The sequence below is a fragment of the Mesoplodon densirostris genome, chromosome 9, assembly GCF_025265405.1.
Source record: "Mesoplodon densirostris isolate mMesDen1 chromosome 9, mMesDen1 primary haplotype, whole genome shotgun sequence".
NCBI classification, from domain to species: Eukaryota; Metazoa; Chordata; class Mammalia; order Artiodactyla; family Ziphiidae; genus Mesoplodon; species Mesoplodon densirostris.
The window spans coordinates 78,278,674-78,295,656 of NC_082669.1; the positions used below are offsets into that span (position 1 = coordinate 78,278,674).

The following is a 16,983-nucleotide window of genomic DNA, read 5'->3' on the forward strand; positions in this document are numbered from 1 at the left end:
AAAGACTTTAGAGTCAAAGACAAACTGCTGATGATATATTTTCATCTGTACCTTTTCTACCCTGCCCCTTTCTCTCAGAGACCCTGTGGGTAGTGATGGGTCCTGTGGGAAATAAGCCCAAGAATGTATAGGCGACCTAAAGAGCATGAGAACCTAATGTAAACAGAAGGGGAGATCCATCACTTGAACTTGCTTAGAATATTTGCACTGGTTGCTTTGCTCTGCATGGAACTCTCTTCCCCCAGATTTCTTCATGACTGACTTTCTTCAAGTCTCTGAACAATTGTCATCTTCTCAACGAAGTAGTCTTTATTCCTTATTTTTCTTATGCTGCTCTGTTTTTTATATTCTCAACTGCTTATGTCATCTTCTAAAATAACTTACTTATTCTTTATGTTTATTACTTATTAGTTTTCCTTCCATTAGAATGTAAGCTACATGAGGACAGGGATTGTTATTTCTTTCATGATGTATCTCTAGTACTGAGAACAGTACCTGACACATAGTATGTGTTCAACAAAGATTTGTTGAATGTATGAAGATCCTGTATTCATTTCTTCTACTCGTCGATCTTTTTTTTTTCTCTCTTTTAATACACAAGCTGAAAAGCATAGTTAGAACTTTGATACTAGTATTTTGATTATTTTTTTTCATGTGAACCAAGATTCATACCCTTTTAATCTTGAGGTCATTGGTACTATAGAAAAAAATATACTAGTGTAATTTCCATGTATCCATCCAAGAGGATAAAGTCTGAGATGCCTGGACTAATCTTTTTCACTAAATTAAAACATAAACCTTAGATTTTGAAGGAAGAATTTGGGTGAAAAACAATTATAGAAATAAATTTCCCCTAAGTGTCACCAGAGTAGTAAAATAAATCACCCATGAATGAAATAGTATAGAAATACCTAAAAATTAATGCCATAATTTATATATGTGTTTTTATATGTTAAAGATGACCTATAGCAGAATTCAGTTAATATTGATAATGAGAAAAGGATAAAACCTATGTTTTAAACATTCTAACATACAGAAACAGTAAGTAAAAAACAGTTATGAACATAGAAAATCAATATCCATTCTTATGGACAGTGACCTAGTTCATACTTTTCACTCTATTCTGCATACGCTTTCTGGATTGATATAACTAAAATAATACTTTATCCTTGAGCACAGGAACTAAAGTTCAAAATCCTTGGTCTAGCAAGACTGTGCAATTCTTTTTCAACCTTTTTCTTCAAGTTTGACTCTCACAATTCTTTCCATTCCAGGCAGTCAAATTGACTAACAAAACCTCCGACTTATCTTTTTTGCTGCCGTGTCCACAAGTATTTTTTATTCTATGTAAACAGTCTCCTAACTCTTCTCCACCTACCCAAGTTTTACGATTTCCTGATCAAGTTCAATTCCTCTGTGATGCTGTTTCTGATCAGGTCCGCCTGCATTAAATCATTTCTCTAAAGCCTGTTGCTCTGCATCTCCTATGCTCTCCTCTAAGTCTGTGTCATTTCTTTTGTGTTGATAACTGACTTCTCATGTGCATAAATATTATCCATTTATCAAATTAATGCTTGAAAATAGAAGCTAACTAGAAGAATCCTACATAAATTAAGGACTCTGTAATTTCTTTATGGTTAATTGGCTGATTGGGGCACTGTGGTTCAAAGCCACAGGGAATTAGAGACCTTAAATCACAAAAAGAGCTTTTCCTCTTATATATTTCCTGATCTTGATCAAATAAATCCCTTTTGCCTAAATTTCTTCTCATGTAAATGGGACTGGCCTGTTGACTACAATGTATAAAAGTGATCTAGTAGGAGATAATTTTATATCACTTAAGAAATAATGATAGGGACATTTAAAGTATGTATTAAGTTTATATAATTAGAAATTTCTAAACCAAAGAACAAGCTAACTTGTTAAAGTAGTAAAATATCATAAATTTAAAGTTGTCGATGGATTACAATCCATGCACAAGATGAGAGTCCCACCTGGTTTTGTAGACAAGTTCTAATAAATGTTACAGATGCTCAGATAAAAATTAAAAGAATGAAAGCAAACTGGTCCAAAATTACCATAAGTGGTCAAGGAATTCCCCAGGAATTGAAGAATAACACAGAAAAAGAAGACTCTTATAATCACACCAACATAATTTTGAGGGTTTTCAAAAAAATTAATTGCCTCAGAATTTACAATTAGTCACAGACAGGAGTATTCTGTTGTACTAATAAGAATACCCCTCCAGGATGCTCAGTCAATAGCTAAGCTTTCCCCAGAAATTGTTTAACTCAGTCTCACAAATGCCATTTTCAGTAGGAACCCATCCATATTTGTATACTAAAAGTTAATTGGACAACAACAAATGTAAATGATAAAACTTTAATTTTCAGCAAGTTTCATTAAAACACTTCTTCTGAGAAAGTGAAACATAACTATTTACAAATGCTATGCCTTACCTACCTCAATAATACATTTATACTTTGGGTGGAAACTTCAGGTTTTATACAATAAAACTTTTTAGGATATTGTTGAGGGTAGTGATGTAAGAGTTAATTGATGTGTCATTATAGATGGGGTATATTATTATTGTGCCATATAAAATATGTAATTATTTATGCTAATTTCCTAAAAACACGTATTTGTTTCCCAATTCTTATATCATAAAAAGAAAAATAATATAATTTTAAAATTTAAAGCATTATAATATAATAACAGTACTATTTCCATCTGAGTTTGTTAATATTTTCACAAAACATTTTAATTGTAGTTTATATTCTGCAAAAATCAGCAATTAGCTACAAACTAGAAAGTTACCATTGCTTATGGTTTTCAAAGGTAAAAGCTTTTGCCTATAAGAATCAATGTAACTGGACTCCTCTTATATAGTTTTAAAACATTTATATACAAGGATATGGGAAGTCTTCATATTATTCCTATAAATATTTTTTAAATCTAAAATTATATCAAAGTAATTTTTTAAAATATTACTCAATAGGGACTTCCCTGCAGTGGCTAGGACTCTGCACTCCCAATGCAGGGGTCCCAGGTTCAATCCCTGGTCAGGGAACTAGATCCCACATGCCACAACTAAGACCCAGCACAGCTAAATAAATAAATTTTTTTTTAAAAAGTACTCAACAGAATGTAGCAGATTTATCATACTACCTTTTTGTAGGTTTTAAGGTTAAACATTTACATTCACTGCATTATTTCTCTTTGTTTTTGTTTTTATGGTTTCATATAAGCAAAGACCAAGAATCTGCAATCTCAAGACAGAGAGGACGTGGTTCAGGTGTTTAGGTTTAGGTACAGGGGAGGAATCTGGTAGAGGCAAAAGGCCCAGTCAAAGGAAGTCATTAAGGTAAAGAAAAGAAGACAGAACAACAGCCAGACCCAGAATCCACAGGTGTCAGAATCAGTGAGTGCCACAAGCAGCAGCAGCAGAACTAACATGAGTACTGGCCCTGGTCCTGGCCCTGGCAAAGAGAAAGAATGAATGACTCAGTTCTGATCAGTGGACATTCAATATCTGCCTTTGGTCTTTTATTTTTCAGCCTGTTGGATTTTTCTCTTGTCCCACTGGTCTGGATTGTGATATGAAGGAAGCCAAAAGCTGACCAATGAGTATTTCTTTTATTTGGGGTGTTAAGATTACTTGACATTACAGAATAGTAACATTGTACTGACTCAATGAATCAGCTCTTTAGAAGACAGGAAAGAAGGAAAGACTAAATAAAGTGTCCTATAGTAAACTATATTAACTTATTTCTCAATTTGATCTTTCTTTGATACCCTGGTAACTGAAAGTAAATTTAGACTACTACAAGATGTTAATATGGTTAATATGTTCAATTCTATATTTAATTTTGAGTCAATTTAGACAACAAATACGTGGTTATTGAAGAAATAAATTTCCCTCTTAGCTGTTGTTTTTATAATGTGTAAGTATGGTTTTTGTATACTCTGTTCTTTATTTTTTAAATAATGTGTTTTTTTAAATAAATTTATTTATTTAATTTATTTATTTTTGGCTGCGTTGGGTCTTCCTTGCTACGTGCGGGCTTTCTCTAGTTGCAGCGAGCAGGGGCTACTCTTCGTTGCGGTGCATGGACTTCTCATTGTGGTGGCTTCTCTTGTTGCAGGACATGGGCTCTAGGCACGCGGGCTTCAGTAGTTGTGGCATGCGGGCTCAGTCGTTGTGGCTCGAGGGCTCTAGTACGCAGGCTCAGTAGTTGTGGTGCAAGGGCTCAGTTGCTCTGTGGCATGTGGGATCTTCCTGGACCAGGGCTCGAACCCATGTCCCCTGCATTGGCAGGTGGATTCTTAACCACTGCGCCGGCAGGGAAGCCCCAGAAACAATGTTTATTTTTATTTTATTTTATTTTATTTTATTTTAGCACCACATTTTTTATTTTTATTTTTTTATTAGTTTCTGCTTTATAACAAAGTGAATCAGTCATACATATACATCTGTTCCCACATCCCTTCCCTCATGCATCTCCCTCCCTCCCACCCACCCCATCCCACCCCTCCAGGCGGTCACAAAGCACCTAGCTGATCTCCCTGTGCTCTGCGGCTGCTTCCCACTATCTACAACAATGTTTATTTTTATTCAAATGAACAATCATTACTTATGTGGCAATGGAACTGAATATGAGTGTAGAATTAATAGGAGTTGGCAAAAGAGAAATCAGTTCTTATGTTGACGTTTCTTATTTGCATGACTGGAATGATGACTGACTTTAAACAAAGTATAGGATAGAGGAAGAAGGATTAGGATTGAAAGGGAAATGTAGCTTTGGTTTGGGACGTAAGGGAATTAATTTGCCACATGGATATCCAGATGGAGATGACCAGTAGGACCCTGGTTTTTAAAGATTATGAAAACAATAAAAGCACTTATCATTAAAATTATAAAAAGCATAATTCATTCTTTAAGTATTCAGAATGGATACTTTAGGATTTTACCAGGCTCTACAGTTATCAGGTTTAATCAATATTTTTTCAGAGCTTTTCCACACAAAACCCTTTGTTAGTCACAGTGGGGAATAATGCTTAAACTAATATACCACTGCTGACCTCAAGGATCTTGCAATCCATTTGAGAAGATGGCACACACATAAAAGTTTTTAAAAGCGCAGGAAAAGGCCACCGTTTGAAAGGCCACCATTGGAAGAATTCTGGCTAAACAGATATAGAGGGACATATGACAAAAGTCCTCTTCTTCCAAATAAAAATATCTGATAAACAGTAAGTTTCACTGAATGTTAATTTCTTTGCCTATTAATTGCATCAGATGCAAACATGGCAAACAGCAACCCTTTCATTTAAGGAAAGTTGTTTTATTTTGCATCGTAGGAGTAGCTACTCCATGGGAAAATATTGCCGGAAACGCTGGTAATTTTAAAGCAGTATAGTAAAGCTATGAAAGGGCAAAAGCAAGTTCCATAACATGGATAAATCGACAGTAGGAGTAGCCCTGGTGAACTACACGAGTTTTATGAGATTTGTAAACAAATGCCTTGAATGTCCATATAACTGCCATTGTCTAAAGCTTAACTTGGTTTGCCAAAGGTAACTTTGAATGAGGTATTATTAATACAAACAATATAAAATACTAGAAAATTATGAACTATCTTTGTGAAAAATGAAAAGCTCATATACACATATGCGTGTGTGCTTTCCACACAAAAAAGCAATGCATCAAGGATAACTTGAATGGAGGTGGGCGATATTACTTACACTGCTCCCTATGTTCAGTTTACTAAATAAATTATCAGCTGGATTGACTGTACCAGTCCTCTGTACATATTCATTGCTTCGAACAATGCCTTTTAGTTAAAATTGTACACACACATAGACACACACACACAGAATCAATAATTTTAACATATATTCAAATGACTTCTGCTTGTGAACACAGTATTAACCTTTCTACAAAAAGGTACACTTACAACAGTTTAAATTTCAGCTGGTCAGTGTTACATTTGGTTTTTACAAATCTATTCAAAATTTCTTTTCAATGTACTTACAAAATTATATTATTGAATGAAATTGTATTAAAAATGAAATTTCTAGAAAAGGGTGTAGCCATTATTCAAAATTATTCATTATTTGTCTAAGAGAGTTTCAACAATTCTAATGCAGCTATCTTTTTAGGTAGGATTGAGAAATAAATGACATGATCTTCTGAAGTACTTTTAATTTTGTGATTTAGTAAAATAAAGCCTCTTTCCCTTCTCTGACTCCCACAGGAGTCCAATACTCAGGACTCAGAGCTAAAGAGGGCAGGATTGGGAAAGCTTCTTAGCTAGCCTATTAACCTATCCAGCTGCCCCGATACCTTGGTTCCGGCAGTGCACAGTCCTTGTAACAGTGCTATCATTCACTGGCTGGTGATGATTTTTTTCTTCTCTGACTTTTGCATTGAAATACTACAAACTAGTTTATTAGTTTGATCATTAGGAACTCAGGGGGGAAATCTAATGTTGTTGAGCTTATTTGACATGGAAAATAGAAATTAAATACTTTAATTTTAAAGTATAAGTATAGGAACTCCAACATTTAATTCACTTGAGAATCAGAGTAAACAAATGACAAGATTAAAGGTATAGAACAACATGAATGGCTACATGAAAAACATAGAATTTCCTGATCGAATACTTTACTAAAGAACACAGTCTTCCCAGGAGATGTTTAAAAAGAGAATATTATAAGCATTTGGCTTGGGTAGTTTTCAGAATAATTCTGCCTGAAAGCAAAGGATAGAATTAGATGGTCTCTCCTACAATATAATTCAAGGAAGGCTGTTCAGAAATCAGGTGCTGTATTAGCATTGGAAAAAAATGATTATAATTTTATTTACACTAAGCACAGTAGTCTTATACACTTACTCAAGATTATATGTGAAGATCATATTTTCTTCTGCTTGTACCTGAATGTGATTTTAAAATTCGGTGAGATTTTTCCATTGGCAAATACTCAAGAGATTTAAGTTGTAACAATATATTATTATAAAATTATTTATAAACATTAATCCTCAGGAGGAGATATTAGTAAAATGTGAAAATACTCAGCTTTATATCATATGTGGCTTATGAAGCTGAAAGTTACCTGAGCAGTTCTATGTAATTTGTAATTGTGTGAATACATCCACAGTAATTTTTAAGAATGAAAATCAGCTTAGGGTTTTTATCACAGCTTTAGAGTCAATAGGTTAGCTTTGTATCATGGTTTAATTCTGTAAAACAAGCAGAGTACCATCAGTGCTAAATGGGTATAAAATCTGTTTCACATAATTAGGAAAAGCATCTACAATTTGGCATGCTTTACAGATTAAAATTTGGGGGATATTTTGATCTCTTTTACTACTGCAAACTGCAAAAGGGGTGAATGAAATTCAAATCTACAACCACACCCAGGACAATCATTGTCTTATGTTGTTAGAATCCCATTTATAGTTGTGAATTGAATAACACCGATGTACAACACAGTCAGACCATTTTCAGAATAACTAGAGGGGGAGGGAACAGTAAAATTTCCTAAAATGGGTTTGTTTAATGTACAGTTGGTCTCTGTCACTAAACAATGCTTTATAACAGTCCAATTTGGCAATCTATTTCTATTTGTCATAAAATCTTTAAACAGCAGGATAGTATGACTGAGGTTTCAAAACCAGTTATTATTTATATAATAGATAATAACACTACCATGCCAGTTACCCAAGTAAAGCTATTAGGGAAGTAGAATAAAAACCAGAAAAGATTTGAGAGTTATGCCCTGAGGAGCTTTTTCTTTTTATATAGTGGTGGGGTACAGAAAATGCTTCTAAAGCAGAGAAATGACCAAAATTCAATGGTGTATAATAGATCTTCTTAGAGGAAAAAATTATATCAAATTCAGTTTCATTAACTGAGTTATTTGTAATGAGGTAGATGGACCTAGCTAGAGTCTGTCATACAGAGTGAAGTAAGTCAGAAAGCTAACACACATATATGGAATCTAAAAAAACAGTACTGATGAACCTAGGGGTGGGGCAGGAATAAAGACACAGACATAGAGAACGGACTTGAGGACACAGAAGGGGAAGGGGAAGCTGAGACGAAGTAAGAGTGTAGCATTGACATATATGCACTACCAAATGTAAAATGGATGGCTAGTGGGAAGTTGCTGCATAGCACAGGGAGATCAGCTCGGTGCTTTGTGACGACCTAGAGGGGTGGGATATGGAGGGTGGGAGGGAGGCTCAAGAGGGAGGGGATATGGGGATATATGTATACTTATAGCTGATTCACTTTGTTATACAGCAGCAACTAACACAACATTGTACAGCAATTATACTCCAATAAAGATATAATAAAAAAATTCAGTTTCTATTCATATGTATACAGGGATGATAAGGTGAAACTGTGTATAGCCAACTCAGTTTTTTAGTCCAAAAGAACAATCTTAAGAGCTACCTTAAGAAAAAGCATGTTGTACTTCATTAAAAAAATACCTAAAAAATCCAGTCGATGTTCCAAAATTTTTTTGTAACCCAGAAGTTGCTGGAATTTAGGAATCATTTTTCCCCATAGTAGCAATGCCATAAAATATTAGCTTCCTGGTTAGTGCCCAAAAGCTTATTGAACCCATAATTTTGAAACTATGTATTTGTACTAACCTGGATCCAGGCAGCAGGAATGATACTGAGGGGAAAAATCATCTCTCCATTAATCTTGGGCATAGGACTAGCCATGTACAAGATTTTAAAATACGGATTTTATCACCAATGCCATTTTGAGTATCTACAAAGTATCAGCAACTGGGATGGATATTTATATATGTTAGCTAATGTATTTGTCATAGCAACTCTTCCAAGTGGAGATTATTATCCCTATTTTATACCTGAATAAAATGGATACAAAGCATAATTTATCCAAGTTCATACAGCTACTAATTAGTTAGAATGAAAGCCCAAATCTGCCCTACTTTAAAGCCCATGCTGTTTCCAATATGCCTTGTTGTTTTTGGAATCCTCCTTCCCTCCCAAATACACATACACACTCCAGACCCCCAGGGTCCTCCTGCTTCTGTGGATCCCCTACCAAAACTCTGTATTGAAATCTGCCTTGTACCCCATAGTGCTCCCTGCTCTAAAATTATCCATTTCCACTGTCTCAATCCAAACTCAAAGCCCATTTGTGCAGCTGACCTTAATTGGCTGTAAGATAGAGATAGTCCCTGACAGCCTAGAGGTCTGCATTTAAGGAAAGGAATTTTTATGTGTGTGTGTATTATATAAATGTGTGCTTACACATATAAACACACACACACACACACTTACATATGTATGATCTTTTAAGTCTGACAATGCAGTGGACAATCAGGCCCACTTCAGGTGACTGCCCCCGAGGTTACTTCTCTTATACTATTCCTGTTGGGGTGCTGGGGTAAAACCTTGGAACAAGGACAATAGTCACAGTGAGCAGAATTGGAAGAAGGTGAAAAACTTAAGTGTCCCACTTCACAATCATCTTTTGCCTGGAGCCTTATTGGCTCAGAGTTCTTGGGCCCTGCTCCATTTTTACAGGCTGCAGATGGGCTTCAGGTGGGAAGTTAGGCTCGTAGAGATCCCAGAGGATCCATGTGAGGCCTGGCATCCATAGTGATTCCCTTCAGCTAGGGCTTGAGAGAAACCCTGAGTGGTGAGACCCTCTTCTTCCTCTTCTCTCAGAAAAGATTCAAAACTACTCTAGGGGAAGTCTAGGCTTATAGGGGTATGGATTTCCCACAAGACCAGGAAGTCACAAAGCCCTGGTAGATCTCCAAGGAAACTCTAAACTAGTTGGTTCCTTGCTGTCAACCAGCTGGCAGCTTCCAAACAGTCCTCCTGATGGGTCCTGTGCAGCTGTGTTCTGGGTTTCCATATGGCCCTGCCAGAGGTCCCTCCCTTAAACAGACCTGGCTTCCACAATTAGCGTGCACTCAAAACAGGTTAGTTATGGAATACATTAAGTCCTAAAGGCCTCATGGGGCTACTGACACTTCTTTGCACTACTTCCAGGACCCCAGGTTATACTGTAAGTGAAAATTAAGCAAGTCTCACAATCCTAAAGCTCTGACTGGAACATGCAACATGACCATATCTTAGGCACCATTTTCCAATGCTTTTCTTGGCTTCATTTTAATGATTTTCCCACCCTGAAAGATAAACTCTCTCTAATCTTAAAGTCATGCTTTAGAAAGTATCTCTCTCTTTCCCATTCTTGAATGTACCTGGTTCTGTTCCTCAGGGACAAAAATTGAAGACTGATCAATTTTTTTCCTTTGGCATTGAAATCTTTTGGGAATTTATTTGCATTCACTTGGCCAAGTTATAAATACCATCCAATACCTATATCATGCCATTTCATTACTTAAAATAATAAATTGGTTTCACTTAACAAAATACAAAACCATATGAAGTCAGTCTGTGTACCCAATGGTTAGGAACATTTAGCAGCTGTTGGGAGGAAAAAAGAGATGCTGAAAAGGTCAGTCCCTGTCCAGAACACAAGATCAGTTATAGATCACAGATCCGAGAAAACCTGAAATGTAATGTAAGTAGTTCTTTTTCATCCATGGCTTCCCTGGTATACCCAAAAAATCTGAGCTTTGTTTTGGTGTTCTTTCCCCCCCACCCCAACTGCTCTCAGCCCCTGTGAGGCCTGTTCCCTTGGGGCCTCTGGTCTTCACGGGGTCATGTTTCCAGCCATATGCCTAACAACACAGTACCTGACACACAGGCCCTTAATAAACACCTGTGGAATGAATTTTGAAACCTGAACAAGGAAGACTATGATGTCAGGAGAAAAAACACAAGTCCAAGAACCAAGAAATTAGTTAGCTGAACACAATTTGATAATAATGACGGCAATTATATTTGGGTTTTAATGACTACTTTATATGTGCCCAACACTTTACTAGAAGTTTTTTAAATATAATCTCATTTTATTTTAGCTTAATCATCACAACATTAGGCAGGCACTATTACCCCTATTTACAGATGAATAAACTGAGGCTTTGAGACGTAAAGTAATATGTCCATGGCCACATAGTTAAATGTATATTAACTGGGATTAATACGTGTGTCTGTTCAATGCCATAATCAATGCCTTTTTTAACCCTTTTGATCTGGTCCTCCATTTTTTCATCTATTAAACATGGAAATTTTAATAGTCATTAAGATCTCTTCCAACTTTAAGATGTTCTAGATATCAGGTGACTAAATCTCAAGAAAATTTAGAATTCAATGAGTTTCCCTTGTTGATTAAATTCCTGCATAAGACAGGGCTTCCCTGGTGGTGCAGTGGTTGAGGGTCCGCCTGCTGATGCAGGGGACACGGGTTCGTGCCCCGGTCCGGGAGGATCCCACATGCCGTGGAGCGGCTGGGCCCGTGAGCTATGGCCGCTGAGCCTGCGCGTCCGGAGCCTGCGCTCCGCAACGGGAGAGGCCACAACAGTGAGAGGCCCGCGTACCGCAAAAAAAAAAAAAATCCTGCAAAGCACAAAGAAATGGCTCTCTAAAGCTAAAAATTTAGAACTCGTGAAAGGAAAGAGAAAAGGAACTTTTGGGCAGTTTGGGCTTTTCTAGGGTTTTTCAGATCCACCTAAAGCTAGAGTTAGCCTTGTCTTTTTACAGGAGTTATTATTTACTGATAACTTACTATGTTCCAGACACTATGCCAAAACTTTATATGTATTATTTTATGGAAATCTCTAACAATGTCTATGAGATAGTACTATTGTTATTCACAATTAACAGAAGGGGTACCAAGTTTAACTTGTATAAGGTCACACAGCTAGCGTGTGGTGCAGCTTGGACTCAAACCCAGATATGTTTAACTCTGAAGCCCCAAATTTTAACTTTGAAGTTATACTACTTATGCATGCTATTTTTAGTTTATTTATCTATGTACATTTAATATTATTTATATCAATGTCGTTTAATTATTTTGGTCATTTATTTTGAAATAATGCCCCTGAGATGTAGATCAGAAATCTGCTTAGTTTGTTTGCTAATACATACACCAGTGCCACATATGTGGTGACACTTACCAAGTATTTCATGATGCATGCCTTTCAGTGCAATTAAATACCTTTGGGTCACTCTCAGTCATATGCCTATGAGTTACAAACTCTGTTTCCCTCTCCCTCTAGATATTTCTTTCTGTCCAAAGTGGATAGATTAATAAGAATCAAAGAAAACAGACAACCACATCGATGTGGAGGTTTGCAAACTCTGACCTGAAAAAAATCTCCATAGAGAAAACATAATAGAAATCCTACCTCACTCAATGTGTTCCCACAGTTCATTCTGTACTTATTAGAAGGGATTATTGACACTTCTAGAAGATACAATCTCTGAGACCCTGATAGCAAATTAACTTTGGTATCAAGAGGAATTCAAGTTAGTTGTTACTCTCTACATTAAGACAGACTTATTCTCAGTTTAACTCTGACTTTTGTTACACACTATTATTAATCTACTTGCATGTATGAAGTAAAAATTCACATACATTTCTCTTCTGCATTTACCTTCTCAAAGAATTGACCTCCAAATTAAGTTACATAGGAAGTGTGGAAATGCTCAAAACAGACCCATTTAGATTCTGTAACTTGAAGGGAGGAAGGTATTTTAGAAGCTATAACTTTTTTGATCAAATAAGTATTAGTCCATTTTTGCTTTAGCCAAGTACACATTTTGTAAAAGAACACTAATAAGGTGTGCTGTTTTTCCCTAACCAAATTCTTCACAATGAAATCCAACTGCAATATTCATTTAGAAATTTGATAATGTTCTCTTGTGTGAGTTTTAGGAATATTTGAAACCCCATTGCATGTAAATTATATCATGGAAAAGCTGTATAAATATTCTATTATGGCACATGCTGTTCTAAGGATCTGTCAGGATTTCCTTTATACACTCCATTTTGAGTGGTATATAAATCAGATGTAAAAATTCATATTGGACTGAAATTCAGCACAAAAGGCCTCCTCCAGAGGCAAATGCTTGTTTTCAAAATGTGGTTTGAATTATGTTGGTCATTTTTAAGTTATAGAAGTGCAGAAAATGTATTTGTGGTTTTGAAGGAGAGAGATTTTTTCCATTTTTATAACTCATTAGGAAACTTTACAGGCCTTTCGACCATTTTGTGGTTTAGCTCTTCTCAAGTTTTTCCCCAAAGCAATATTAAAACTTGAATGGTGTCCGCTATGAATCCAATGGTTACTGTTCTGAATACAAATGTGGGTATTGATATATATCCAGTTATACATATCTTAGACTAGGAGAAGTTTCAATAATATCATGACTGGGATAGATTAGGCCTAACAGTTATCCTTTTTTGTTCTTGCTATCAAGTCAAGTTTGCTCTATCAAAGGAATCCTCTATCTTTACCATAGTTCAGCATGTAATGCTTGTAATTTTAAAGCTGCATTTCTTAACTTGCAGAAAAATCCAGAGTTAAACGCTGCTTCTTTTATGAGGTCTTTGACAAAAAGGCTATGCCTTTTTTAAGTTTCACTTTTCTCTAATATATAGGGCAACTTGCAGCATGTATATTAGATATTCACAGATGATGATCTTATTTGTAAAGTATTTAATATGTGTATGTTTATGTATATAAATAGTTTATTAAATAGTGTTGAAGTTATTTTATCTGTATAGCTAACATGTTGCTGAGTAATTTCATAAACTAATAAACTATTACTTTAGCACATAGAGATTATGATTATATTATCTTTCTATAGCATCAGTTAAAACCTGAGAAACTTTTGTTTGGACTAAGAAATGTAGCACATCTCACAAAGTCAGATAAACCAATCTTTCAAATGACTTTAAAGGATAATGAAAACAGAATATTTTATATGATTGAATTGCTTCACCTACATTATATTTAGTTCATTAATGCATTAGAATAACACATTTAGTAGTTATTATTTATTGCTGTACAAGAGATCAAGGCATTAAAGCGTAAGAGGTTAGAAACTTCCCAATGTAATTCTTTATGTTTTTATTTAATTGGGTGTCTTGATTCTTAATACAGTTCCCTTTTCATCATCTTACACTATTTCTGGTGCAGTTACTAGAATCCTTGGGTCCAGTGACAGTTATGGTGGACCATCTAGAGGATAATCAAACATTTGCCTATGGCTGGTAGAGCATGTGGATTTCTCCCTTGGGACACTCGGAGGAACAGGAGACATCCATCTCCTCTTAGATGTTTTATCGACTCGCCTACTGTCATGGAAATTAGCCAACTCTACAAGAGATAGAATTGAAGACTCAGTTTTCTTTATTTTTTACATTAACAGGAGAGCAAGGTTACTAATGAGGGGTCATATCCCAAATCTCTAATCTATAAAGCTAATATCCTTATTTCTATTTGGGTCATTTTTTTAATTCTGCTCCATTTACTTTTACTAAATTATACTACTTTGTGTTCTATAATGTTACATTTGGTTATAATTATAAATTTTTATGTGTAATTCATGCATCACTCATATACTTCTGTCTTTCTCTTAGCTTATCATTAAAGTCATAGCTCTTCCGATTTAACTTAATATATATCACTCCAAACATCCCTGTATGACTCAATCAGTCATTAAAAAGTTCGTTACAGCTTTGGGGGGAAGTCTATGAATTTCTGAGCACTAGATACATATTGAAATACAGTTTTATGTTAATCAGAAATGTTTTGAAGTACAGCAAAAGTATTTAAAAACCACTGAAAATAAATACATTAAATGACAAAATAAATAGTTTTATATGTTAAGAATCTAGATTCTGTGGTTTGAATTTAAGCAATTTATAACTCGCTAGGTTGGCAATATACACATTGCAGTCCCCCTGCCATCTGTTACATTATACCCATATTTTCCTTACATTTGGAGGATAGATAGTGCTTTTATCTGAATAGCACTGACCTTATTAAAGCCTAGCACCATTGTTTTATACATAACTAAAATATATTTTTAAACAGAATGGCTATTTCTTACAACCAGTGAAATAAAGAATGACCTTAAATAACCTTAAGATTATTAAAAAGCAAGGAATGTAAGATATATCCTCACCTTGATTTTACCTTTAAGCAGCCTTTTATTTGTCTGTTAGAAACTTCTTCCTGTAGTTTTCCAGGCTCCAGCTCTTGTTCTTTCTTTTGACAAACCAGTATATAATTTGTGCCATTATTATTTGACCAAAATGTACCAACAGAAGTTTCATAACGTATACAAAACTCAACTTTACTGCCATCTTTTTGATAAGGAGGAACCAATAAAATCTTAAAGGAGAATTGGTCAGTTTCACCATCACATGAATTTGGGACATATTCTGCTAATATGTCATAATACGTCTGCCAGTCATCTAAGGACATTCTCACATATACTAACTTCTCAAAAGAAATATTCAAAACTCGAATAGTGCCCTTCATACTTGTAGATCCAGGAAGATACTCAGTTGATTCTAGTATTGCTTTTTGTACTTGAAGTTGTTGCATAAGGTCTTCTTTTGAAGAAGGCAAGTCAAATAGTGGAGATAAAACATATTCTTCTGTGTGGAAAATGTCCTTCATTAAGTCAAAATCAGTTGAACCACTCGGAAGTTCCCAGGAATCAAATTCTTTAACAGACACAAGATTGAACCCAAAGTTGTCAGCAAATGAAACTCTTCTTGCACCTGAAGGTGGAGTGTCCGTGTAAATGTCTTCAGATGAATCAGAACCTCGTCTGCTAGGTTGAGGGGAGAAACCAGGTCTGAAGGTAGCTTTAACTTCTTCATCTTCAGAAAGAGAATCAGATAAATTAGGAACTTCTAAAAAGTTATCTTTGCTAATCTGACTAGGTTCTTCAGAAGGCTCCATTGGGCTCTCTGATATCAAATAAGAGAGAACTGTACAACTAGTAGAGGCTGATACTTGAGACACTGAGGCTTAAAATAAGTATAAGGTTACAGTTGACATTGCAGAAAGGAGTCAGCTCTATAAATAGGTCCGATGCCGTGTAAACTATGCTCGCTTGCCTCCAAAGGCCTTTAATATGATAGCATCCATGTTACTCTCACCAGCATGTTTCAGGTTTAACTCTCAGTTTTTAAAGTTGCATATGTTTATGAGTTCCAAAGAGACATCTTAAATCATTTTCTGCTGTGTTCAACAATCTGAAACTTTAGAATAAAAATATTATTTTAACCAGTTGATATTAAAAATGAAAACTTGAACCATTTACTTTAAAAGACAGTAAAATTAGTTATCACAATACTAAATATGTAGTTTGAGCTAAATCCATCCATTGGAGGAGGCAAGGGAAGACAGGAGAGAATGGGGACATTTATAGAACTGGAAAGATCCAGTGTATAATAATAATGATAGCTACCATTTATCATGGACTTATATATAATGTGAACTCTAAAGGGTTAAATAGAGGTGCTGGGAGTTCTGAGGAAAGAAACATGATTTAGATGGAAAAGGTATCATTTGAAATAAACCATGAAGGGTAGGTAGAATATATACATCCAGGGTTGGAATGAGGTGGATTTTCCAGGTGGAAGAAATAGCCTAACCCAAGGCCTAGAACAAATAATTAGTCAAATCTGTTATTTTAAACATTATTGTTTCTTTCAGTTAAGCCATGGAAAAATACAAACAAGTAATGTTTAATTAACTTGAAAATATAAGTGGGCAATGGTAAACCTGGCCCAGGAGTAAAATATTTATGTAGAATAAAATGTTCATCTTTGACAAATTGCCATTTTATGCCCACAGAGCAGAAGTTAATACCATGACATGTTGGGGTTCTATGTGAGTTTTAAAGTGTGAGCAGCCTGTTTACACTCTCATGTTTTTTTGTATTAATGTAAAACCCGCTTTGGAATTGGCAGTCGGGAAAAACCTTAAAAAATTTAAACATACATATGCTTTGACCCAGAAAATGCTCCAGCTATGAATTTGCCCTATCAG

The 16,983-nt window shown here is 35.3% G+C and overlaps 1 protein-coding gene across 1 annotated transcript in view; it reads right to left on the reverse strand.

Moving 5' to 3' along the window:
- The window catches only part of PPP1R3A (protein phosphatase 1 regulatory subunit 3A), a 36,290-nt gene extending 20,402 nt beyond the window's left edge, over positions 1–15,888 (reverse strand). The window contains exon 1 of the mRNA XM_060108805.1: positions 15,101–15,888. Coding sequence (XP_059964788.1) covers positions 15,101–15,888 — 788 coding nt within the window. The remainder of the gene's footprint in view (positions 1–15,100) is intronic.
- Between the last annotated feature and the right edge of the window lie 1,095 nt (positions 15,889–16,983).